The sequence below is a fragment of the Meleagris gallopavo genome, chromosome Z, assembly GCF_905368555.1.
Source record: "Meleagris gallopavo chromosome Z, MGAL_WU_HG_1.1, whole genome shotgun sequence".
In the NCBI taxonomy this organism is placed as follows: Eukaryota; Metazoa; Chordata; class Aves; order Galliformes; family Phasianidae; genus Meleagris; species Meleagris gallopavo.
The window spans coordinates 71,070,525-71,096,912 of record NC_139435.1 but is presented as its reverse complement, the minus strand read 5'-3'; the positions used below and the strand labels follow the sequence as shown (position 1 = coordinate 71,096,912).

General features: G+C 49.6%; 1 protein-coding gene across 1 annotated transcript; it reads left to right on the top strand.

Annotated features, from left to right (window-relative positions):
* Positions 1-316: 316 nt before the first annotated feature.
* Positions 317-24,758, top strand: LOC104915357 (adenylate cyclase type 10-like). Its single transcript, XM_085214111.1, has 19 exons — positions 317-10,061; positions 10,993-11,097; positions 11,704-11,742; positions 12,214-12,357; positions 13,254-13,459; positions 13,714-13,807; positions 13,964-14,052; positions 14,358-14,549; positions 14,755-14,876; positions 15,474-15,550; positions 15,810-15,996; positions 16,900-16,952; positions 17,146-17,299; positions 17,950-18,142; positions 18,407-18,493; positions 18,819-19,102; positions 19,438-19,571; positions 20,210-20,370; positions 24,729-24,758. The coding sequence occupies exons 1-19, from the start codon at positions 10,028-10,030 to the stop codon at positions 24,756-24,758; spliced, it is 2,385 nt and encodes a 794-aa protein (XP_085070237.1). The 5' UTR covers positions 317-10,027.
* The last annotated feature ends 1,630 nt before the right edge of the window (positions 24,759-26,388 follow it).

Here is a 26,388-nt window from a genome sequence, read left to right as displayed (position 1 = left end):
ACTTCTTCACGGTGAGGGTGACGGAGCACTGGAACAGGCTGCCCAGGGGGGTTGTGGAGTCTCCTTCTCTGGAGATATTCAAGTCTCGCCTGGACGCCTGCCTGTGCGACGTGGTGTAGGGAACCTGCTTTGGCAGGGGGTTGGTCTCCATGATCTCTAGAGGTCCCTTCCAACCCCTACAATTCTGTGAATCTGTGATTCTGTGACCTTCCCCTGGTGAAGCCGTGCTGGCTGTCTCAGATCACACGCTCATTCCTCATGTGATCAAGCATGTCATCTAGGATGATCTGTTCCATGATCTTCCCAGGCACAGAGGTAAGACACACCAGCCTGTCCACCAGTTCCCCGGCTCCTCCTTGCTCCCTTTCTTGTAAATGGGAGTGACGTGACCCTTCCTCCAGTCATCCGGGACCTTACCTGACAGCCAAGACTTTCCAAATATGATGGAGAATGGCTCGGCAACCACCTCAGCCAGCTCCTTCAGAACCCTGGGATGCAGGCCATGCGGCCCCATAGACTTGTACGCATTCAGTCTCATGAGGCGTCTTGGACCTGCTCTGTCCTCACACTGGGGGGAGATTTACTGCCCCGGTCCCCACCTCGATGTTAAGGGATGCAGGGTTCAGGGATTTGAGAAATATTAGAATCCTGACTGCCAGCGAAGACTGAGGCAAAGAACTCATTCAGTACCTTAGCCTTCTCTTCTACGTGAATGCAAGCAGGGCAGGCAGATGAATTTCCCACTAGTGCTACTAAAAATGTACATCCCACAGCATGAGTGGGCATATTCTTCAGAAATGGGTATTTCTTGGGTTGGTAACCCACAGTGACCTGCTTCCACAGTTTCTTTGCATATGGAATAACATAAGAAAACCATATGGCCTGCTGATTTAAATGATAGAATCACAGAATCATAGAATGACTTGGGTTCCAGGAGACCTTAAAGACCCCATCAACTCCCCTGCTCTGAGCAGTATCACCATCCTCTACACTAAGTTGCTCTTAACCCCATTCAACGTGAGCATCATGAACATTTCCAAGGATGAGGCATTCACAGCTTCTCCACGTGATCCATAATGCCTATCAAATGAAAAAGTGTTGTGTGAATCATAGCACAGGTGTTCACCAATCCTTCTTAAAAAGAGAACTTCATTATAACTGTAATTTAGTTGATAAATATATTTATGTATCTATTTATAACGTAATTTATATTATAACTTAGTGGGAGTACCGGTGGTGTTTATCTCTTCAGTGGCAGTGAGGGATACTGAGAGGACCAGGCAAACCCATGTGCTAAATATGTTGCTGAGAGGCCGGTGGCACCACAGGAATTTTGGCTTTTTCAACCATGGGGCACTTTGCCTGATGGCTGCTGATGGGGTTCATCAGGTCATATGGGGAAAAGAATTCTGGCCAAGGAGCTGTCTGGTTTCATTGACAGGGCTTTAAGTTAGGTTTGAAGGGGCGGTAACAAGCCTGCCCACGGCAAAGCGTGGGATAACATATCTAAGTTAGACAGACAAGGTGCTAGCAGGGGCCCTCAACCTGCTGCGTGTGATGAATGTACTGAGCAGCAAGCAGGTGTGGCTCATTTCCAGGGCTTTAAGCTAGATTTGATAGGGGAAGGGTATGTACTGCTGAGGAACAGAGAAGAGTCATGGAATACAATCACTTTAGGAAGCAGCAGGAGAAAGCCTCATATTTTTCCCAGAGGTTTTTGGGAGGGCTCCCCCAAAAAGGCAAATTGACCAAAATTCCAGCTTAAGTGCCTCTGTATGCAAGCTTGCAGCATGGGAAATGAGCAGGAGGAACTGGAAACCATGGTGCAGTTTGAAAACTGATCTTATTGCTACCACAGCAACATGGTGGGATGACTTAACTGGAATACCATGATCAAGGGCAGTGAGCTTTTTAGAAGAGACGGGTGAGGTAGGAGAGGTGGGGGAAGAGCCATCTATGTTAAGAAGTGGATAGACTGTGCACAGCTGCCCCTGAGAAACACGAATCAGTTGATAGCTTGTGGGTTAAAATCAGGGACTGGACCAATAGAGGGCATTTGGTAGCCAGGGTCTACTACAGGCCACCTGGTCAAGGGGTGCTTGTTGACAAGGCCTTCTTGATTCAGCTGCAAGAGGCATCACACTCATAGGCTCGTTCTCATTCTGATGGGGCATTTCAACCACACAGATATCCACTGGGAAAACGAGACAGAAGGCTGCAAAGAAGACCAGGAGATTCCTGCAGTCCATCAACAACTTTCTGGTTAGGATATTGGACACCCACCCCCCAGTATGTTTATTTTAAAGGATGGTATTACATGGTTCAGAATGAGCAACATGCAACGGGAGAGGGGTAACCTGTTGGCAGTAAAGCTACGTTAAGTAAATGTGACGCACAATGACACAGGAGAGATTTCATGGCTATCTGAATACTGCTAGAAGAATATAGTGATACCTTCTTTCTCATTTCTTTTCACTTGCATGATTTATTTCAACCTCAGTGTCTTCTTGTTGGCACTGACTATAAGCAGTGTGGCCAGATTTGTGGGATTCTGTCTGCCACTGTTCTGCAATTTAACAAGCAATTTTCTGATAGCCATGCTAAAGTGCTTATTGGGAATCTGAGCACTAGTGATCATTGTTGACCTTCAAAGCAGTCTCCTCCAGATGGATGCCCAAATCTGACTAAAAACATGTATTTATATATTGCATAGTAGAATGGGAGCCACAACAAACTATTTGCCAGTTACCAGCTATAACTACGCAAATGCAGAGATAGTTATTTCTAAATATGTCTGTTTTATTTGGTGCATGATTTTATGTGAGAATAAGAGGGTATGGCTTAGGAAAAGTATTCTCTGTGAATTGTTGTTGCAGTGCTTTTCAGTCGCTGATTATCAATAAATTAGTGGTTTTCTGGGGCACAGCAAGGTCTCTGCTGGGGCCTCTTTAGCAAGATTAATAATTATTTTTGGATCGAGCAAGATGTTTTGATAGTCCATGGCTCGGACAGATATACTCCTTGCTGGGTAAAGAGCTGACCGGATGGCTGGGCCCAGAAAGTGGTGGTAAATGGAGTCACACCCAGGTGGTAACTGATGTGCAGAATCAAACTCTACAACGACAAAGTAGTTATAAAAGCAGGTACGTTTTAATCAGTGCTGCACAGACACTGGGTGCAACAGGGCTTGTTCCTCCTAACTTGCACACCGTCAGGAAAACTCATGCTACAGATATAGGCCAAACTAATACATAATCAATAGTTTTCCCGGAATTCGAATACTCATTACACCCCGAGAGTTCATTAGCATGCAGACCCTCCCCTCTTGCGCGTGCGTAGTGGGTTGTGGGATGAAGATTTGTTGTCTTCCTCACAAAGACTTCTGAGCTTTCTCTCCGTAAACTTCTGGCCTTTTGGGGGGGATATCCCCCCAAACCAGTCTCTTCTTGCCTTGTGGACATCTAATCACCACCCTGCCAAATGTCCTCGGGCTGTTCTCAAGCCCTTATCTTTATGGCCTTCATCCCCCTCATTATCCCAGACCATTATTTTCTAACAAGCTCTACATTCTTGCTTCTATAAACTATCCCTAACTATTCCCCTTCACCCCACTTATTCTCAGTCACGTGAAGCCTTCTTGCCTTTTTACTTTCATTTATGGGACCCTTCTCGCCTTTCAGTAACCGGTTGCTAGGGGTTGGTACTGGGGCCCATCCTGTTCAATATCTTCACTGATGACCTGGATGAGGGCATTGAGTGCACCCTCAGTAAGTTTGCAGATGACACCAAGTTTGCAGTAAGTATTGATGTGCTTCATGGTAGGAAGGCCCTACAGAGGAATCTGTGCAGGCTGGATCACTGGGCTGAGGCCAATGGGATGAAATTCAACAATACCGAGTGCTGGGTCCTGCACTTTGGCCACAACAACCCCAGGGAATGCTACAGGGTTGGGGCAGAGTGGCTGGAAGACTGCACAGAAGAAACAGACCTGGGGGTATTGATTGATGCTTGGCTGAACATGACCCAGCAGTGTGCCCGGGTGGCCAAGAAGGCCAATGGCATCCTGGCTTGTATCAGAAACAGTGTTGACAACAGGAACATGGAAGTGATCATCCCTCTGCACTCGGCACTGGTGAGGCTGCATATTTAGTAGTGTCTTTGGTTTGGGCCTCTCACTGCAAGAAAGGCATTAAGGCCCTGGAGTGCGTTCTGAGAAGGGCAACAAAACTGGTGAGGGGTCTGGAGCACAAGTCTTATGAGGAGTGGCTGGAGGAGCTGGGATTGTTTAGTCTGGATAAGAGGAGGCTCAGGGTGACATTATTGCTCTCCACAAACTGCCAGAAAGGAGGTTGTGGTTAGGTGGGAGTAGGCCTCTTCTCCCATGTAACTAGCAATAGGATGAGATAGGATGGCCTCAAGTTGAGCCAGGGGAGATTCAGGTTGGATGTTATTACATATTTCTTCTCTGAGAGTGTGGTCAGGCACTGGCACAGGCTGCCCAGGGAGGTGGTGGAGTCAGCATCCCTGGAGATGCTCAAGAAATATTTAGATGCCGTACTGGGGGACACGCTTTAGTTGGAAGTATTGGTGGTAGGTGGATGGTTGGACTGGATAATCACGGAGGTCTTTTCCAACGCTGGTGATTCTAATGATTCTATACGTATGGGATGGTGATAATGCTTTGCTAAAAAGCCTCTCAAGGTCTTAATCGTCTCTGCTGATTTTTCTTGTTTATGAAAAACTGCTGTGGAGGATAAAGTTGTTTTTTATCATTTTATGTATTCAACTCAGATAATGAGTTCCCTGTTGGTCATCTTGGCCATAACTAATGCATTAGGAACGATGAAAAATGTTGTGCTTTCATATTTACGCTTGTGCCTCCGGTCCTCGACCTTTGAGTGTCCTGTGACATCATTCCCTGGGCAGTGAAGGGGATGTAAACTCTCCCTTCTTTTGTATTACTATCTATGCAATAGTGCAACATGTACTTGTGTCTTACATGCAGTTATTCTGACAGTTCCCTCAGGCTTTAGGCTTATCTGGATTTCTATGAAGATCAGAACATGGTTTTTAGGTTTGGATTCAGTACCTCTAGTCACAAGGACAAAAAAAAAAAAAAAAAAAAAAAAAAATTGAACTAGTGATAGAGTAGCTGCCTTGCCTGGTTTCTTTCTGATGCTCTTTTTTTCTTCTTTCTTTTCGTTTGTTTCTCTTTGTTAGTGAATGGAGAGAGTGTAGTGAGGACAGGGAGCACATTCTTTTGCTCTCAACTTAGCAACAGAGTCCCAGCAAGCTCAGAGCTACCTGCTCCAGTGGTAGACCACAATGCGGTCATACCAAAAGATTGGGATTAACACTCCTATTAGAGAAGGCAGACCTCTTTAGACACACTGATCTGTGACACCATTCTTGTTTGAGGAGAGCTCTGGTTTTGTAACTTCGATTACGTTCTGAAAATTAACACACGCGTGAGTTAATGGTGAGGGAATGGTGATTTTGTGAGCCATTTGTCCCTGATGCTGAGGATGTGCTGCATTAAAAGGTTTATACTCACTTTGGTGCTACAGACCTGGCCGTGTTCAAATGGACTTACACATCCAACCTTACAGAATATGAGTGCTCCCAGTGAGAACTCTGACATTCATGGGTTAACCCATAATGCAGAGCACCTTCATCTAGCTGTATTCAGATGGATTCACAGTACTGTCCTTAAGGGGTTTGGCCACACCCAATGAGAACTCTTACAAGTGGCTTATTTTGAATCTGTTGCTCTTTACTAGAGCATCAGATTATACATTATTTTGAATTGCTGGTGTATATATACATACTATCTGCAGAGTATGTGTGTGTGCCAATAATGTGAATAATACAGCTGATGCAGGGGAAAGTTTGTTACCGAGCGGGTGGTGAGGTTGCTGGAACAGATTGCCCAAGAGGGGCTGTGGATGCCCTGTCCCTTGGAGGTGTTTAAGACCAGGTTGGGTGGGTTCCCGGGCAATCTGATCTAGAACTTGACCTAGCAGCTTGCAGCCCTGCCTGTGGCAGGGGATTTGGATCTGGGTGATCCTAAAGGTCCCTTCCAACCCAAGCCAATCTATGAGTAACGGAATAACTCAGTGCAGATTTCTAAGCTTCCCACAGAGATCACTCACTATAACCTAACATGTCAGTCTTTATCCATTGGCAACTCTCTGGGGGTGTGGGAAGACTGACTTAGCTTGCCGACTGGTCTCAGAATCAAGCAGTGTCCTCCCAGTTGTCTGCAGTAGTATTTTTCCCAAAATCCCTTCTCTCTTAAGCCATTTTTATACTTTTTTCCTTATTTTCAGGTGGATCTTGAGTGATTCTAATCACATGTATCTTTGTTCTAGTTTGTGTGACAGAAAATTGAAAAGTTGCTGATGACTACAATGCAGTTTATCAGTTTCACAGTACCATCCAGTTCCTATCCCCGCAATCATATCACAGGGCCTAACCCAGAGTTTTACAACTCACTCTACTCTCCATACTGCACCTCTAAAAGTCAGCATACCAAGCTCACCTGGTGTCTAAGTATCGCAGGTCTTATGTTTCTTCAGGAACCATGATGACACAGACTCTATGCATGTTCATCACGCTCCACCCTGGAGGTTTCTTGAATGCTTTTCTTCTTCTAAGAGGGGAATTCTCCAATTGATTATTTGCAATAATCCACCGTGAGACTACGGTCAGTTAAGCTTTAGAATATTTAGGGGGAATCTGGGAGTTCACATGCAGCTTTGTTATGAGAACTTGAGCTCAAGGAACTCGTGAGCTGCTCACTGTTTGTTGGATTAAATGATTGGCTTAATTGCAGTATTTAGTCGGACAGCATTACTAGTCCTGAGCAAAGCCTTGGGCGTAACAGCCAGGCCAAAGGAGGAGGTTGGGGTAGAGGGGAGCACAACATCACAGAATACAATCTCATTCTGCTGAGTGAATGAGGATTTGCAGAGATACAGAATGGTGTGTCCACTGTTGATGTAAGTGAACATGGCCTTATTTTGTTGATGACTCTGTGCCAGCTGTCTGACAGACCTCCAGTTCAGACAGTCCTTTCTAGATTTGGCAGATCTCTTTCAAAGAAAAAAGTGAAATTCTGTTCTTTCTCACAGTTCTGTCTAAAGTGATACGGTGATGTCTCATATGTTCAAATTTAAGCGCTATCTCAATCCCTTACCAGCATCTGTCATTTACCTCCGATAATCTTGCCATGGTTTAACTGGTGAAGAGAATTTACACTGGCTAAATAAACATGATCTCTGTTTCTTATAAGCCTTGCAGAGAACTTCACCTTTGACTTCAGTGTGGGAGATACTCCTCAGTGTTCTCCCTCTAGCCTTAGCAATAAGCTGTATCACACCAGGGCCTCATCATCACCGTGATTGACTTATCTTCACTGGAAATGACTTTGTACACTTTTGCTTTCATGTTATGTAGCAAAGCAGGAATGGTTCATGTTACTCCAACAGTTTGCTGGATTGTCCTGGAAGTTAAAGATAAGGCTACTAAAAGAAGAATGGTTACATGAATAAAAGCGATGTGCATCTGAGGGTATGTAGACCATTTACTTCTAGTCGTTTGAATTCTAATGATTGGGATTTTCAAGTCTTCTACCAATTTGTCCTGTATTTTGTTGTAAAGAATAATTATTTTACAGACATTACTATACTAGTCTACTCCTCTCTCTCCATTACTCTTTTTATAATAAAGTAGATTTTTATTATTATTACCATCACCAGAACCGTCAACATCATTTTCATCTCTGCAGAAAGAAGGGTTTCCAGTCACTGTTGTGGTATTTGTAATTAAAGGAGTTTTTCTGAAAGCAACAAGATGATATATAGAATGAAGAGGAGACAAAACCTAGCACTGAAAGAAAAATCAACTTTTAATAAGCTAGCAATTCATGACTACTTCAGTCAGAAAGAACGTGTATGGACAGTAGTAAGTCAAAGTGGCCTGGCAATGCTATAAAACCTTAAGATTCAGGTTCAGTGAAGAAATAAGGTGCAAATAGTGTGTGATCAAGAGCTGGGAGAAATGAAATCTGATGAGGTCTTACCTCTTTTATTTAATGATCTGGCTTTCCCCCTAATCTACAGTGCATCCTAAAAGGCAAGTCTTCTTACCCCTAAATGTGTAAACTCATGCTGTTTTCCCAATATGCAGGGCCTTCTTCACAAGAACAAGCGACAAACCTGAGGAATCTTACGAAAGTGTCTATTGCAAATTTCTCGGGATAGGACTGACTGCACCCTGAACTGTGTTTTTTGAGGAGACAATGGCTAAGAAGAGTGTATAATAAGGATTAATAGATATCAGATCCAGCCATCTGGCTGGATCTGCCAATTGGATAAGGGAATATGCAGGTTGGAGGCCCAAGTGTCTCCAATCTCTTCCATGCTTTCAACTCCAGCAGTGGTACAAAGTGACTGGAAGAGTCTTACTCATAGTAGATATCTCTGAGCCATGCCTACAATCTCTTGTGAACACATCATTTCGTGCATTCCAAGACACACATCTGTGTCAGAGTCACAGAATCACAGAATCAATCACAGAATCACAGAATTGTAGGGGTTGGAAAGGACCTCTAGAGATCATTGAGTCCAGCCCTCACGTAAAGCAGGCTCCCTACAGCAGGCTGCACAGGTAGACAACTGGGTGGGTCTTGAATATCTCCAGAAACGGAGAATCCACAGCCTCCGTGGGCAACTTCTTCCAGTGCTCCATCACCCTCACTATGAAGAATCACAGAATTTTAGGGGCTGGAAGGGACATCTGGAGATCATCTAGTCCACCCGCCCTGCCGAAGCAGGCTCCTAGATGAGGTTGCACAGGTAGGCATCCAGGTGGATCCTGAACATCTCCATAGAAGGAGACTCCACCACCTCTCTGGGCATGCTGTTCCAGTGCTCTGCAACCCTTACTGTGAAGAAGTTCTTATGGATATTTGTGCAGAACTTCCTATGCTTCAGTTTGTAACCATTTCTGATTGAAATTGAGACTAATAAATCAAATAAAATAGGAGAGAGAGAGAGTTCCCGATACCGATTCAAACCTGAAAAGCTTGGAACGGCCAGGAAAGCACCCTCCAGCACCCACTGCCAGGCAGTAAGAGACCGCCCCACCCGGAAGGGCCAGATCCCATGACTTCTGTAATGTATAAGGATAGGTGCCTGGAATTGGAGCATTAACACTTGAACTCCCAGTGCACTATATGATGTTTTGATGCAGAATACTGAGAACCAAAAACAAAAAAACATAAAACCATGACACAAAGAGGTGTAGGCAACGTCTAAGAAAGACAAACTTGGAAAATGTTTTAGAAAATGACTACTTAGAAAACTAAGTGACTTTCTCCCCATTAGGTTAAAATCAAACTGTAAGCAATAGATTTCTAAAAACGCGAGCACATGAAGTATAAAATGAAAACCTTTTTTAAAACCTTTATTTTGGAAGTTTCCTTAGGCAAGAGTCGATGCTAGAGGTCCAGCAGCAGTCTTTCTGTAATGGGAGCTCTCCTTATCTTTCGAGTTGAACAACGATTACAGAAATGATGTTGTTCAGCCTAGGATGATGAGTACAGCTGCAGAATGTCTACTTCATCTGATGCGTAAGGTTAAGAGAACTACAGAGGAAAGGGTGCAAGGATGACAGCATTCAGCTATCGCCTCAAGCCCCAGAATTTCCCTTTTCCTGCCTGTAATTGCACCGTGTCTGCAACACTACTCAACCAGAGCAATCCTTTCATCCTCAAGCCAGGCTTACGGTATCTATTGCTCTCATTGCAACCCAGAACTGGAGCAAGCGATTAAAAACTGCAAAGAGAAACAGTTCTGTCCACAGCTGTGTGTGAACAGCCACGCTTCTGTTTGGGGGCGTGCTGGCTTTGCAGAGGACTGCCAAGCACCTGATTCTGTGCAGAATTAAAATAGACCTCAGCGTGGACTCCGACTGCGCGCTTACCGGCTGCGCGCACCAGGCACGAGCCCAGCCCCCAGTCGGGATGATGCTTCATCAGAACCGCAAAACACAGCACCGTAAGAGCCACCACAAATAGAAGGCACCCAGCCACAACCAGCACAAGCAGCCTGTGCGCGTGCCCTGCCTGCCCTTCCATTGCTCAGCCAGCTGCCGTCAGGGACCGGGGCCCGGCTCCGGGTGCCTGAGGCCTCTCGGAGTCCTGGGAACAGTCCTGGGCCGCTCCGTGCTGGGGGAAGCGGCTGCTCTTTCGGCAGCAGGCCGGCCTGCCTTAGGCACTGTCCTCAAGTAAGGGAGGCCTGGGAGGCCGTGGCTCGACATCAAGGGGGAAGCCTGGGTCACAGCAGCAGCTGCTCCGTGGGCTACGGAGCACAGCGCCTGCAGCCCACTGCGCTGCCAGAGGCAGCTCTCTGTGAGGTGGGCGATGACATCGCTGCCCGCTGATTGTGATGTCACTGCAGCAGAGGGCCAGCCGACCGTCACGGCGGGCCTGGGCTCACTTTGCCGCCTGAGCGGTGAGCGTCGCGTCCTCCTCCTTTGCAGCGGGCAGGGTGTCTTGTTCTGAGGTACCCCGGGTACCACAGGGCGCTGACAATGGCTTCTGCTTGGGAGAGGAAGTGCCACTATTCACATCTGGGGAAGAAAGCGGTGTTCCTTCCCAACCTCCTTCTCCGTGAGGAGTTCACGGACATTAGTTACCCCAAGATGCTTGAGGGAGTGCTGCTCCTGGCGGATGTCTCAGGTGGGCTGGGCATGGCAGAGTCCCCACGGACATGAGCCCTTAGGACGCTCCAGGCCCTCGGGAGCCCTGCCCCGAGACTGGGTAGCCATCTTGTCACTGCGCAGGCCTCCTGCCGTGCTGCCCAAAGAGCGGGCAGCTCCTCCTGGGTTGTCAGCCATGGCTGTGACGAGCACTGAGCCGGGGCTGGGGAAGGGGTGAGCTACAGGTGCACGCAGACGCGTCCTGATTTGTGGCTGTCCTTCTGGCAGGTTTCACTGCCTTGGCAGAGAAGTGTGTCCAGCAGAACGGACCCGAGAGAGGAGCTGAGGAGCTGGCGCATGCCCTCAACACCTACATGGGGGACATTCTGGAGGGTAAGAGCCGTGCTGCTGGGCTGTCGGGCATCAAGCCCCGAGGCTCGCTCACTGTGGAGAGAGCCGTGCTGGGCCGCCCGCTCCTGCCTCCCTGAAGGGGGGAGGAGCCGGAGCCGGGCTGTCTTTGGTGGGGCCCGGCACCAGGACAAGAGGCGGTGGGCACAAACTGAAAGGCGGGAGGTTCTGCTGGGCAGGAGGAGAGGCCTCTGCGGTGACGCTGACCGAACTGTGGCACAGGTTGCCCAGGAAGGCCGGCGGGTCACCCAGACGCACTCAGAGGTCTTCACAAGGCCTGCGAATGTGGCCCCGGGCAAGTGGCTCTGGGTGGCTTGCTTGAGTGGAGCGGTGCGCAAAGCTGGAGCAGACGCTCTGCAGAGGTGCCCTCCTGCTCCCACCACGCCGTGCACCGTCTCTCGAGGCGCTGCCTCCCTGCTGGCTATGCGGCTTCCAGGGCTGTGGCTGCAGCGGCCCTGGGAGCAGGGCTTTCTGGAGCCGTGCCCTGGTCCCGCACCACCACGCTGGTCCTCTCAGGGTACAGTGGCTCTTCCCACGGCTCCTGGAAGAAGGCGTCCCTTTAACTCTGTTTTTCCTTCTCTTTATCTGCAGTGGTGCTGGATTTTGGAGGAGACATCCTGAAGTTTGCAGGTGTGTCCTTAGGAGGAGGCAGAGTCAGTGTCGTGCTGATGCGCAGCGTCTCCCGTGGGAGCCTCCTGGATTCCACCCTGCTTTTTGCAGAGAGCCAAGGGGAACTGCTTTGTCTCCAGCATTGTGCAGGGCTTCTACAGGAGCGCTGAGGCGTGGGAGAAGCAGTGGGGGGGAGGGAGCCCTGTCTTTGAGTGCTGAGGGTCACTGGCGGTGGGGGGTGCCGGCCTCACCGCTGCCCCCCACCACCCACCCTCTTGCTCTGCTGCCCTGGAGGTCGCTGTGGCTGGCCCGGCAGATGGGAGGGGTCCCTGAGGCTAGGCTGCCCCCGGAGGTCCTTCAGGATGATGCCCTCCCACAGTCCCATCTTCCTCTGCACGCCGCCCGGCTGCTTGCTGCTGTCCCTGCGGCTGGGCGCAACTTGGGGACAGTCAGCCCTCGGGAGAGCCTTCACCTTCTCCTCCCTTTCCCCAGGGGATGCTGTGCTGGTGCTGTGGAGAGCAGCACAGCCTCACCTGCCTACAGCCATCAACCTGGCGCTGCAGTGCTCCAGTGAAATCCAGAAGAAGTACGGCACTCATGACACACACATGGGTCTCATGCTCCACCTGAAGATAGGTACGGGCATAGATGGGTCAGCCCCGGTACTCTCCAGAGCTGATGGATAGCCTCCCCTGCCAGCATTTGCAGGACAAGCAGGAGGCAGTGAGGGCAGGGGAGGTCAGGGCTCCTTCCCTGCCTGCCTCACATCAGCTGTAGCACAGGCCCCTCGCTCCCAGCAAGGGTCCCAGAGCACAGCCCGCTCCGTCCGTGGGGGCCCCAACGTCTGACCCCACTGGGAGGTAGATCCCACACCCGGTCCCCAGACGGGCCTCTCTGTCCCGCCTGCCCCTTGGATAAGAGATGTGTCACCTCTGGGATGCTTCCTCAAGTTCCAGGAGCTAAACAGCTTGGTGCTTTTCATGGCGAGCAAAGGGGAACTGCTTTGCCTAACAGCTTTGAGCCGGGCTTTTGCAGGCTCTCCTCGCACCACAGACAGCATGCCTGGGCTGCAGACTGTGGGCAGAGACTTCAGCTGGGACTTCCACAGGACCTCTTCTATCCTCCGTCTCTCTGGGTCTCCCTGTTGCTTTTCTCCCCTTTGCTTCGCCTCGAGGGCCCCCTTCCCCAGCTCACCGGAAGGCTCTTGCCTTCTCAGGCACACACTTGCAACCTGCCTTCACATAAACAGAGCAGACGCTGCTCAAAGCTGCTGCTCTGCAGGGCTTGCTCTGTAGGCCGCTGGCTCAGATGCCCAGCAGTGCCAATGCACTGTCAGTGTTGACTTTGTTTGCCCCTTTGTAGACGCCCGTTTCTGGGACCTGTGTGGCTAATGGCCCCGAGAAGGACGCACGAGGCCCTTCCCTCTCTGCTGCCAGTCTCCAGGCTGGGCTTCAGCTGAGCTTCTGTGCAGCTGGGGGCCACCGAGTTCCAAAGCTTCCCTGTGTTAACGCCGCTGGTCTTTCTCTCCCCAGGGATCTCCGCCGGGATTTTCTCCTTCATATCTGTCAGAGGCGGGGATCGTCAGTACTTCTTCATCTGCAACCAGGCCCTGGATGAAGTTATCGAGGCCCAAAACCTTTCGGCTGCCTATGAAATCGTGCTGTCACAGACCTGCTGGGAGCTGTGTGAGCAGCAACGAATCAGGGCCAACTATATTGCTGGCAGAAGGGCCGTGAAGGTGGGTGAATGGTGTGGCCTCGAGCCCTTTGGAAGACCCGCACTTGGGTGGGGAGGCGGCTGAGAGGCTGAACGTGGCCACAGCCCTAACCATAAGCGTAGGCAGAGAGCCAAAGCTGTTGGCGTTGCACCTCAGCTGAAAGTCCAGGGAGGTGGGCTTGCCCTTGTCTGGGAAGAGAGAGTGGAGGGGCAGGCCGTGTGCCCTGGGGCTTCTGGGGAGGCCAGTGGCATTCCTTTCCTCCTGTGTGTCTTCAGGTTGTGGAAATGAGGCACTTAACTCGCCAGGAATACCGAGATGCTGTAGACCAGCTGAACATGTACAGAGGGGATTGGCATTTGGAAGGGATGGGTGAGTTCCTTGTCCTGTGACTGGCTGGAAAGTGGGTCCTGCCTGCTTCAGACAGGAGCGGGAGCAAGCGCAGGAGAATCTTTCCCTTGCCATGTCCAGCTTCCCAAGCCCTGTAGTCCTGCCCTGCCAGTGACGGCCTGCGTTTCCTTTCCTTAGCCCTCCAAAGGCCGGTTCTTAGGAGCTCTGCTGGTCCTGAAGTGGGAGCGAGGCTGGAGAAGCACATATCGACAGCTGTTCTCCAGAAGGTATGGCCACTACTGCTGGCGGCTGCGTGTAGGGAGGGCAGCAGGAGACGGTGTGGAGCTCTCGGGACAAGATCCCGCTCAGGTGCCTAGAGGATGGCAAAGAGCTCCCTCATGCCCGCACGTGTCACAGGACAGAGTGTTGCCAGAGTAGCTTTGTGCCAGGACTCGGTACCTGGGAGGACTTCGCCATCCTCCACTAGCACATGCTATTACCAGCACGCCTGCTGTCCCTCGGTGTCTGCTGTGGGCCCAGAGAAGCCCCCGGGAGAGCAGGCTGGCAAAGCTGTTGTGCTCTTCTCTTGCAGCTTTATCAGAACGTGCCACTGGAGCTGTGCTCGGAGCTACGGCCGGTCACCAGCCTCTTTGTCCAGCTGCAGTTTGCTGACAAGATCAGCACAGTGGAGCTCAGCAGCAGCCTCAGCAATAGCAGCAGTATGATTTCAGAAATCATCAGCCCTCACAAGGGTGAAATCAACAAAAGTCTTCTGTTTGACAAGGTGAGTGTGTGACAGCCATCCCACGCCCGGGATGCCTCTGTCTGTTTGGCAGCAAGGCAATGGGAAGCAGCTCTGCCTGCTGCTGGGATCTGAGGCTGTGGGTTGACCTGAAGCTCCGCTGGTCTCCCCGGTGCCTGTAGCAGAATGCATCAGCTGCTGGCCATCAGTATTGTAAAACAAGGCGTACTGCACCTCTTCCTTGCAGGGTTGCACCTTCCTCTGCGTGTTTGGATTTCCGGGAGAAAAGCTGGCCTGTGAGAGCACCCACGCCTTGGAATGTGCTATGCAGATCCTCTGCATGGCCTCCACGGAGCTGGGAAAACTCCAGTGAGTGCATGTTAGGGGGTGTGTGTGCTGCCTGGGATGGCACGAGAGGACTGATGAGCAAGAGATGTTCCCCCTGGCTTGTCCTGCTTCGCCCCTGGCGGGAAGGAGGCAGCATCTCAGAGGTGGCAGGTTAGCCCACGGTAGCCAGGCTCAGCCCCCAAGTGCTGCCTGCCAGTCACCGTGCCGGAGCGAGCCCTCACCAGGGCACAGAGCTCATCAGTGCCAGAGGCAGGCTCCTCCGGGCAATGGGGCCAGGAACAAAGCCCGAGTCCGGTCCCTCGACCTCCAGTCACTGCCGTTGTGGGTGGTGTGCAGGCAGCACCTGCTTGCCTCCTTGCTGAGGAGAAAAGCCTGTGGCCTGGTGCAGGTTGCAGCCATCGGGCCTCGGGGGAAGGGTCCAGATGGTCTTGCGTGTGCGCTACCTACATCCCTTGCCACCGGGGCGTGTTGCACCCCAAGCTCTCTAAGTCCCCAAGTCCCATGCTGGTGCGTGTGGTCCCAGTGCCGAGGAGGGGAGAGGTGGGAAGGGATGGAACAGGGCGAGCGGGACTGCAGCAGGGCTGCTGCTGAATGCACGTCACTCTCTCTGTGTGCCAGGCAAGTTTCTGTCGGGGTCAGCAGCGGGACGGCGTTCTGCGGCCTCACTGGCCATCCCGAGAGGTTTGAACACACAGGTAGGGCTCCTTTGTCTTAGGAATGTGAGGCTGGCATGGGTCTGCTTCAGCCCGTCGGTCTGGACAAGGCGGATGGGCTGAGGCAAGGGCATACTGCAGCCCGTTGGGGCCGTGGGGCAGGAGGATGGGCTCAGAGACACGTGGTTCCCTTTGGGTCCTCTTAGCCTGCAGTTGGGTTGGCTTGTGCCCGGGAGGGGAGGTTGCCCTTGGCCTTGAAGGTTTCCCAACTGCGTTGACGTATGCTCTTTCTCTGTGGCAGTCCTTGGCTTTAAGGTGAATTTGGCCGCCCGCATGATGATGGCCTACCCAGGGATGGTGTCCTGTGATGCAGAGACGTATGCAGCCTCTCGCCTGCCCAGCTACTGCTTCAAAGAGTTGCCACAGAGAGACATGAAAGGTGTTACCAATCCCGTCACCATCTATCAATACATGGGGATCACCAAGCAGTAAGTGTTCTCTGAGCTGTGCAAGTGAGGGGAGGGGGGCTTCAAGGGTACAACCTTGGCCGACAGAGAGGAGTTCTGCAGCGAGACCAGGCTGGTCTCCCACAGACCTCCCTTGCCTGTGGCTGAGAAGATCGGAAGCCCTGGGGTGGGGCTGCTTTCTGCCTCTCTGCCCTTGTGCCTCTTGCTGCTAAGAGAGTGGAAGTGATGGCACTGGACTGGGGAAGGCTGGCCTGTCTTTGCAGACACAGGCTAGCCTTGTGGGCTTTGTCCGAGCAGCATTCCTCTGAGCTTGCTGTGCTGTGCTTTGTTCCACCACGTGTAAGACTAAGCCGGCGGTCATTCTGCTGCATGGGGTGGGTTTTTCTCCCCAGCTGCTTCCCAGCAGGAAGCTTTGGGTCAGTCGTGTTCCACTGGGGTAAGGTAGGCTGCTGGCCCCACACTCTGCTTCCTCCTGCCTTCCTGCTCAGTCCTCTGCTGTTCCTCTGGGCCCAGCTTTGGCCTCCTCGTTGCAGGGCCTTTTGAACACGAATGCTACTTAGTGGCTTGCGTACCATCCCAAGCCGCTAAGAGACAGAGTCCTCCCTTCCAGGAGGCTTGTTTTGCTTGTCCAGGCTGGCAAAGCAGTCCGCCAGCCAGCAGCGCAGCCTGGCTTCTTTCCTCATCTTGGATTTCTTTGGTTGTTGCCTCCAGCAGGGCACTTTTGTTAGCTTCGGCTGTCCTGCCGTGGCTGCTGGGCTTCTTTATGCTTGAGGCTTGTCCTAGTGTGTCACCTTGAGCTTTGGCCAGGGGACCATGCTCCGGGTAACATGCTGCTCGAGAGGGGGGTCTCCACCCCTCCACAGCAGGCTCTGCGTGCAACGGTTTCTGATTAAGTAAGTGACTTTGGTTTTCTCCCCCTTCTAGCCAATATGACATGGGCCTTGCCAAGGAGAGGTCACACTACGGTCCCTTGCTGGGTAGGTGGAGGACTCATCTGAAGCCCAATTGTTTCCCTTTGCCCAGTGCCAGTGCTGCCCTGGCACGCAGCTGAGCCCCACGCAGCCGCTTCCTCGCTTCCTCCCCCTCTGCTGCGGGGTACGGATGAGAACAGGAGGGGCTCCCCGCCTTTTGGCACGCCGCAGCAGCTGATTTTCTTGTGGGTCTGCACAGGTCGAGAGGAGGAGATCGAAATCTTTGACTGCTGCTTGGAGGCCTACGAACTTCTGGAAGAACCATACACGGTGGCATTTGTGGGCATTCCAGGCTCTGGAAAGAGCCACTTACTTGCCGAGCTGGCCGTTTTAGACCGGGCTGCTAAGCACAGGTAAGCATTTTGGAGCTGTTTCTTTGGCACCCCTCCCTTGCCTGTCCCCTGGTGTTTGTGGAACACTGCAGTCTGGGTGCCAGCCCTTGCGCTGCAGCCTCCCAAAAAAGCCTACTGCAGACCCTCCCGAGCAGCACCCGCCTTCTCGGGGAGTTCCAGCTGGCTTTGTGAGCCACTGCTTTTCTCCTTTGTCCCTGGGCCAAGCTCTGGAGCTGAGAGGAAGCAAAGTGGCCCGTCTCAGAAGCACTGCTTGCCCTCTGTTTTTCCAGAAGGAGCACTGGGGCAGAAGAGCCCTGCTGCGGGCCGGGCGGGAGACACAGACCTGCCACCTGCTGAGGCCTTCCTTCTTAACCCAAGGAGAGCCTCTGGAGGGCATGTGTAGAGTGACCTGGGCTGGGGCTGTGGAGGTGCAGGGGCCACGGTCAGCCCCCCAGTGATTGGCCTGCAGCCGTCCCTCTGGACTTTTTCTTGTACGATGAGTGGAAAGCCTGGTCCCCTCCAGGACGCACTTGGAGATGTGTGGCTGAAGAGTCCCACTTTCTTCTGCAGAAAGAACCAGGCGGCTCACCCATTGAGCGCTGCTGTTCGGACAGGCTTGAGCTACCAGGAGGCAATTCTGGATCTCAGTGTCTTCTGCTTTTGCACCGCAGGGTCACGACTGTGGAACTGACAGAGGACAACGTGAAGCAGCCCTTGTCTGGCATCTGTCTGCTCGTGGCCAGGGCGCTGGGTCTCCAGGACAATGAAACTTCCAGTGAGAGGCAGCGCACTCTGCAGACCATATTCCAAGATACAATAGAAGAGAGCAGCTTTTGCCTACTAAACGATGTTTTCTCAGTTAAGGTGAGAGTGAGAGGCCGTCTTGCTTGGATATTCTGCTGGGAGTGGCTCAGCTCAGTGCTGTCTGATTCCTGTCTGATTCTGTGCATGGGGTGCTCCTGTGCCGTGCACGTGCCCCGTGTCTTGTTCAGCACCCTGGAAATGGCACTGAAGAGGGGCTGGTGCTGGCCGCATGCAAAAGTAGAGGCGTTTTGCTCTGCAGTCTTGCTCTGGGAGATAGGTGTGCCCAGACCTGCAGCAATGTTCCTCTCTGTCTTTCCTGGACAGTTTCCCGTCACGGACAAAGTTTCCAAGATGTGTTCCAGTGAACGGGCCAGTGCGTTCCTCCTGACTTGTACACAAATGCTACAGAAGGTGAGCAGGTCTCCTTCCTCCAGCCTCACAGGAGGTGCTGGGTGCAGGCTCTGTGCTGGAGCTGCCTGAGGAGGTGGCAGGACGATGTGCCTGGGTCGTGGCCCTCCAGAAACTCTGCCCAACTTCTCTCCTTCTGCCGGGCAGCTGATGTTAGAGGAGACTTTACAGTCTTGCACAAACAAAGTTGGTAAACTCCTGGAGAGGGAGGTGGCTGAGGAGAGGCTTCTGAATATTCCCTTGTCTCGAGAGCGTGAAAGGCTATGTGTCCTCCCTGGAAGACGCTCAAGAATCCACTGGATTCCACTCAGAACCACCTGTTTTTCAGGTACTTGGAGGGAAATTTGGCATATTTTTCATCGACAACGCCCACTTTGTCGACCCTCTGTCCTGGTCTATCATGTGGCCCATGCTCCAAAGTGCCGTGGTCTTTATGGCCATGAGCTTAGCTCCAGTCAAGGACAGAACAGAGATCATTTTCCAAGCTGCCGCTGACGGAACAACATCCGAGAGAATCACTTGCGTTCGTCTGGAAGGGCTGAAAGCTTCAGCTGTGGTGCAGAAAGCCTGCCAGGACCTTGGAGTGAGCAGCATCCCCAGGGAGCTAGCAAGGTAAGCCCAAGCCTGGGGAGCTCTTCCGGAGGGGTTGCACTTATGCTGACCACGGCTGGGAATCGCCCCGCCAAAACGGGTGGATGGGTCTCTCCTTAAGCCTGGCCATAGCAGGTGTGAGCTAAGAATGGGCAACTGCCACGAGGCAGCAGAGTCTGGATGGTGTCAGCCCTTTGCTGTTGCCGTGGCTTGCTGTTCTGTGCTTTGGGCCCCTTCCAGAAGCCAGGTTTAGCCATGTTGAAGAGGCTGGTCAGCCTGCGAGGTCTGAGTGACTCACCACCCATCCAAACTGTGCTGCACCTTACTTCCTTGGTGTTGGTTGTGCTCCTGCCCAGGTTCCTGATCCAGAAAAGCTCTGGCATCCCATATTACTGTGAGGAACTGCTGCGCTACCTGCGATGCAACAACATGCTCTTGTTGCACACTGGGAGGCCGGATGAAGGACAGGAAAACTGGCAGAGCCTGATCGGTAAGCACCCTCGTTGCCCGTCAGCTGTTGGCTGTGGCGCATCCTCTCCAGCACAGCCGTGCCCTGTGTCTCCCCAGTGACTCTGGGCAGAGGCTGACCCTGCAGCAGGGCAGAACTTGCCATGGCAGAGGTGCGGGCTGCTGCGCACCTTGCCGCTCCTTTTAGCAAACACCAGCTCAGCTCCTGTGAGAGCAAAGCCCATGTGGGGGAGCGGCAAACTGCTCCAAAACCTCGAGTCCTCACAGGGCCTTGGGAACTGAAGAGCACGGTGGGAATGCCACTGCAAGAGCAATGCCAAGCAGAGCACCGTTGCTTAGGGGCAGGCTGCACGGGCTTTGCCTTCTGGAGCATCAGTGGCAACTTCCCTGGCTCTGGAGGCAGTGCTGCTGAAGGCAGCATCACTACCGCATTCTGTCGGTAAGCCCAGAAGTTTTGACTGAAGGGCATTTGGTCTGAAGCTGGTGTGAAGACAGAAGAGAGCTGGGGGGGCAATGCAAATGAAAGCCTGCAGTGGGAATCGACCGGCCTGCCCTGCTTGCTGTCCCTGTTCAGTGCAGGCCAGGCAATGCGCCTGACCATGACAGGCGTGACTTGCCGCGCCTTATTCATGCTTCCCTTGCTCTTCCCATCTTCTGCAGCCAAGGCATCACCCGCTGTCACAGCTGCCTCGAGCTCGGGTACCGGGAATGACAGCGAAAGAATCTGTACCCTCAGACCAGACGTGAGCCTGGAGAACCCCATGCTGCCAATTTTGAAAAATTTAAAACATTTTTACTTTTTTATAACTTTTTTAAAATTTGTACAGAAATTAATTTCAAAAATTTTCATACGTTTTTGTTGTTTTTTGGAATTTAAATTATTTTAAATTGTTTTATTGTTTGTATTTTACAAATGTAATAGGAAAGGGAGTTTGACTTTGGGGTTAGACCCCCCCCAGCCCTTCCAAACAACTTGCCTAAAATATAGCAGGTGGTCAGGAAAGTTTTGGGGAAAGGTGAAAAGCCAATTTTGCAAATGTCTATTATTTTAACGAAAAAATTTAAATTGGTTTGTTTTTGTATTTACTTTTATGCCCATTTAATTATATGTCAATGTTTTTTTTGTAACGTACAAATTTTCAAAGAATTTTTTCTATTTTTATTATTTTTTCCTCTTTTTAAAAATTTCTATATAACTTTTCACTTTTGAAAAACAAATTCTCTAAAATGTTTAATTTTGAAAAAAATTTGTGTTTTTTTTGAAAGATTTTGTATTTTTAACAACTAAAAGCAGATTTTTAATTGATATGTTTTCCAACAATTAATTTTTAGAGATTATTTTTATTTTTAATATTAGAATCTATTTGTAGAATTAAAAAATTTATGTTCAGCCCAAAGTTGTACTTTATTTGGCTCGGGAAATGTGCCTAAGACTCGCCAATGAGGAACCAGGGGAGGGAGAAAACTTTTGGGTTTGGGGGGGAAACGAGTTCCCGTTTTCGGGCCATTGCCTGTGAATAAAAGTGCATCAGGAGCTGTTGATGAACTCGTGGGATTTCCACCAGGACACTAATAAAAAAGGGGAACAGAAATGAAGTCGGAGGTTTTTAATAGCAAGGCTGTCAGAATTTTGGGGTTCATTGCCCACAAAATGGGTGTTTGTGGAAACTGAAGGCTGACCTTTGAGGGGTTTGGAAGGGGGGGAAAACCCCCCCCCCCCCAAACCCCCCCCCCCCCCCCCCTTTTTTGGTTGGGTTTAGCAGAAAGCAAATTGTTAAACGGTTAGGGAAGCGAAACTGGGGGGTATTTTGGGCCCGTAACTGAGGGTAACCGACAAACACGGGCTGGAAAGGCAAAAGGGGGCTGAAAGGAAAAGTGGGTTTTTCTGCGGGCTTGAAAAAGCAACCCCTGAGAACGCTAGAAAGAAGGAGCCGGGGCCGGAAAATCCTGCCAAAGAGTAAAAAGGAGGGGGGGGTTGGAATGGGGAGACCCCCAAAACTGCAAGAGCCAAGGAGACCCGAAATCCCAGTGTTTTTGGCACTGGAAGCCTCCGAGGGGAGGAGCAAAAACTGAAAAAGAAACGTTGGGGTTTTTTTTTGAGGATGAGGTTTGGAAAGCGAAAAAAGGTTGGGAAAGGGGGGTTACTTGTTAATTGGTTTTTATTGGTGCATCAGTCCCCCACCTTTGTTTCCCAAGATTTTCCAGTGCCCCCTTGGCCCCGAAAGGGAAAATTTGCCCTTTTTTTTTAAAAAAGGGGGCACCCGGGCGGGGGATTGAGCCCCAGGCCTTCCATTCTCTTCAGGGCCTCCTCGGGCTTTGCGTTTCCTTTTCTCTGGCTTGATCTCGTCAGGTTTTTTTGGGCAGGGGGAAAGGGACAAAATTTCCTTCTAACCTACCACAACATCCAGAGCGTGCTTCCCCAGGGAAGGTCACAGAAAAGTGACTTAACTACAGAGATCTTCCCCCGGTTAAAAAATCCCCAGAAGAACTATGACGGGGGTATGATAAAAACCACTTTCAATTTCTTTCGGGAAAAAACATTTTCCCACAGTTGGGGAAGAAAAAAACCGGGTCCCATCCCCTTTTTGGAAATAAACCCCCCCTGGGGGGGTTTAATGCCGCCCGAGCCCCGGGCCCCCCCCCGGCCCCCGAAGCCCCGGGGGCGGAGCGCGCGGGGAAGTTGAAAAAGAAACGGAACCGGCCCCAGGCGGGGGGGGAGACCGCGGGCCCTGGAGATGCCGCCTGGCGGGCCCAAATGAGCTTAGCCTGGACGGCCCCGCGCGGGGAGGGCGACGGCGAGTTTTGTTCCCTGGGGTAGGAAGGGGGGGGCCTGGCGGGCCCCTGCTAACCCACAACAGTGAGGGGGGGCCGGCGGCGGGAGAAGGGGCGGAGGAGCCGCGGAGGGGGCCCCCGGGAGGGGGCGGGTACGTCCGGGGGGTCCCAGCCCCTGTTCCCCCGCTTATGTCCCCAAAGGGTCAGGGGGGGGGCCCTTTCCCGAGGGGAGAGCGAGAGTGGCTCCTCTCTTTTGCGGGTTTAAAATATTGCTTTCAGCTTTGGGGATAGAGGGCCCATTTTCTTTTCTTTGGGGGCCCGGGGTTTTTTGAAGGAGGGGCCTAAGGGCCCAGAGTTCCTCTGGGTTAAAAACTTTGTTCCTGCAGTTTGAAAGGGCCCCCGGGGGGCCACCCCCTCCGGGGTCCTCAAAAACTCGCTAATTACTCCGAAGGAAAAAAAGTGTGAATCATTTTCCCAAATTTTAAAATCGCAAAGCCTTTTTGTTAAATAAAAAAATTCCGGGGGGATCTAATAGTTAAAAAATTTTCATGAGAAAAAATTCGTTTTAATGTTATGTAGTAGTCCCCGCTTTCAAGGTCGGGTTTTGACTGAAATCAAATAAGCAGTTTTCCTCTGTTTTCCAAAAGGGAAACTTTCTTCCCCCAAAGGCGGGAGGGGTTTTTAGCTTTGAAGTTACGAACGACTCACTGCCTGAAAAAAGAAGTTTTTAAATTGAGTAAGAAAAAGGCCTTAGTTAAATCCAAAACCATTCCAGGAGAACATTTAAAGTATTTGTTAAAAATAAAAGGTTTCAGTAAGAATTGATTTTATTTTTAGATATAACCCCTTTTAAAAAAAACAGAATTATTTCTAATTTCCCAAAAGGGGTAAAAGTTGTCAGAACTTCCAAAAAAAAATTTTAGAGTAAAAACAATAAATTTAAAGACATTTTGTGGGCCCCCACTGTCCTTCCACACCCATTAAGAGGAATGGGGAGCAAGGGGTGAAGAGAAACCCAATTTTCTATAACCGTTTTTAGATTAAACTTTTTTTTTTTTCTTATTTTATAATTTATAATAAAGATTTTAGTTATTTTCTATTTAGAAATTTCATAAAGTTTTTTTTAAGGGTTAAAATCTTTCAACGTAAAATTAGGTATAAAAATTTAAATAAGGGAATTTTTTTGAAAAAAATTGAAGTTTTTTTAAATGGAATAAAAAGTTTTTTACCTTTTATTTGAGTATTTTAAAAATTTAAATTGGGTCATTAAAATTACTTTTTAAATTTGAATTTTATGAGGCGGGGCTTTGCAATAAAAAAAGAACTTTTTGGCCTAAGAGGGTAGTTCGCAAGATTTTTAATGGTAAGAATTCAAATTGTTGTTAACCAAACGGAAGGCAAATAAGCCGGGAATTATTTTTGGGAAAAATAGTTTGATCCTTTGCGGTTTGCCAAAATTTTGTAATTTTGTTTGTAGTTTGTTCTTGGTTTTAAAGGAGCAAATTTTGTTTTCCCAAACCAATTCGGGGGTAAGGCTTTTGTAAATTTTCGGTGCAGTTAAAGTAGAGTAAGAAAATTTTTTTTATTTTCTGTGAGGGGAAGAAAAACGCTGGGAATAGGGGCAGTGTGTAGTACAGGAGCGGAACCGTGGGGTGAAAACCCCAAGAGAAAAAAAAATTTTGTGTTCCTAGGGGCCCGCGGGAGGCCCCTAAACGAAAGAAGTGGGGTTTTTGGGAAATGAAGCAATGGATTTATTTATTGGGTTTTTTCCCCTTTGTCACCGAATTAAGGGCTATTTTGTTTGAAAATTTTTTCCAAAATGAAACAAAAAGACGAAAGGCCCCTTTTCTTTTTGCGCTTGGGAATGGAAATTTTTTTTGGAGGGGCCTGGAACCTTTTGGGGGTTGTTTTGGACAAAAAATTCACCCCCTAACCCAAAAAATCCCACTTTAAACTTCGGGAAAGGGGAAAGAAAAAAATTTGAATTTATTACAACTTCAGTTGAGGAAAATTGAAAAAAAAAAAAATTTTTTCTTTGGTTGTTGTTGGACGACCCCCTTTCGTTTTTCAGCTTTTGAATCCCGGCCAAGGCAATGGGATAGGAAAACGGGAGAGAGAAGGCCCGAAGTTAAAAGGAAGGGGGGGGAGCCCCGGGTTTTTTGAAAAAGGAAGGGGAAAATGGTTTTTTTTTTAAGCGCATTTTTCTTTTTGTTTTTTTGGGGAAAAAAAGCAAAATTTTGTAAAGAAAAAGATGGAAATTTTCCGCACAAAGGGGCGGGGGGGGCCCTGCCGGTTGTCACGTTTTGGTTTAAATTGGTTTTCCCGCCCCTTTTTGATGGAACTGAAGGCCCCCTTAAAATATTGCTGTTTTGTGGTGCTGCTCATTTTGGGGCGTTTCGGTTTTCAGGTATCGCAGCAGTTGCGTGCTACCAAATGATTGAACAAACTTTTGGGAGCCCCCGGGGTCAGCCCCAACAACCCGGGGCGGGAAAACCCTAAAAAAACCGTTTACGGGGAAAAATTTTTTCTTGTCAAATTTTTTGGGGAGTAGAAGCAAATTTGAAGGAAGGGAAAAGCCAGGGTCCTTTTTTCATTTTCTTAATCCCGTCAGATGCAGTTATTCTCTGTTCCCTTTTTTTCTTGGAATTCCAAGGGTTAAAACTTTCACAAAAAAGCAAAAGAAATCAAAAAGAGTCTTAAATTCCCTTTTTTGGGAAGCGTTTGTGTGTTGTAATTACGGAGTGCGCAAGGGCCAAAGTTGAGTAAAAACCATTTTGTAAAGGATTAAATCTGGCCCAGGTTTTCAGGTTTTTTGATGAGTCAGTAAAGACTTTTAAATGTTTTTTTCCAGTGGGGTACCCTAGAAAAGCTTTTATCCTGGGGGGGGGGGGGGTTTTCCTTTCTTGCTTAAAGGGCAGGGAGATAAAGCCATCTTCAGTAATTTTGCAGGACAAATTTTTTTTTCAATTACAACTGAAGCGCAAAAAGGAAAAGATTTCGGGGGGAGAAACCTAAACGTCAGTCCAAGTGGCAATTTACTAGCATTTTTTGGAAAGAATTTGGCTTTAATTTTGCTTAAAAACGGGGTTTTTACCCTTTTTGGTTTGCAGTGCCAACTTTGGGTTTAAACTAGGCTAATAATCGGGCGTTGGTTGTTTCGGTGCTGGGAGAGGAGATTCGCGTAGGAAGAAATGGTTGTAACTTTTGGAAGAAACTAAAATTGTTTTTCGAATCTGAAACGTTTTGTGCTAAATTTAGTTCTTTTGAAAGTTGCTTCATTTTTCAAGCAAATTTTAAGGAACACCTCAGAAATGGTTTTTTTTGTAATGGTTTTAAGGGAAAAAAAAATTTTTTTTTTATAGTCATCCTTTAATGGGTTTTTTGTTTTGGTGCATAGTCTGAGCGGTAAAAATCACAAAAAAACATGGGTTCGGAAGGGCTTTTGAATTTATCGAGTAAGTTTGGAACAAGGACAAAAGGGCCCCGGGGTGGCGTCCGCCCCTTGAACCCCGTTAAAGGAGAAAACCTCTCTGGCGCCTTTTGGTCCTCCTCCAAAAAGACATTTTCGTGGATTTTCTTTCAAGTTTTGAGCCTTGCCCTTGTACCCTGAAGAAAATTTGGCCCATCAAATTCCGCCCCGATTTTGGAGATAAATTTGTGATTTCCTCAGTTTGTTCCCAGGTGAAAAAGGGTTTATTTTTTTGGGGGGTGTCGGGCCCATTTCGTTTTTTCAAAAATTCAATTAATTCCCCGAAGTGAGAGGAATTCGAAGAAAAGTCAGGGAGGAATTAAAAAATTAGGGGAGCTTAAGGGTGATTTGCTGTTCTTAAAGCTCCTTACTTTCGTTTGTTTTGAGCCCACCTAGGGGAACTGGGGGGCAAACCACTTGCTGGGGGTTTTGGCCGGGGCTTTTGCCAAGCTTCTTCATTTTTGAGAGGTCTTGGATAAAAGGGGGAGGTCCTGAAATGGAGGTAGCCCGTTCACTCCCGGTTTTAAAAAAAGGGGCAAGAAAAAATCGGAATTTATGGCCTGTCAGCCTCATCCGCCCGGAAAGGGTAGGAAACAGT

Coding starts and splice junctions, on each gene's coding strand:
- LOC104915357 (XM_085214111.1), top strand. CDS start 10,028: ATGATGCTTCATCAGAACCGCAAAACACAGCACC. Junction 11,743..12,213: donor AGACATCCTGAAGTTTGCAG/GTGTGTCCTTAG, acceptor CCCTTTCCCCAG/GGGATGCTGTGCTGGTGCTG. Junction 17,300..17,949: donor GACCGGGCTGCTAAGCACAG/GTAAGCATTTTG, acceptor TTTGCACCGCAG/GGTCACGACTGTGGAACTGA.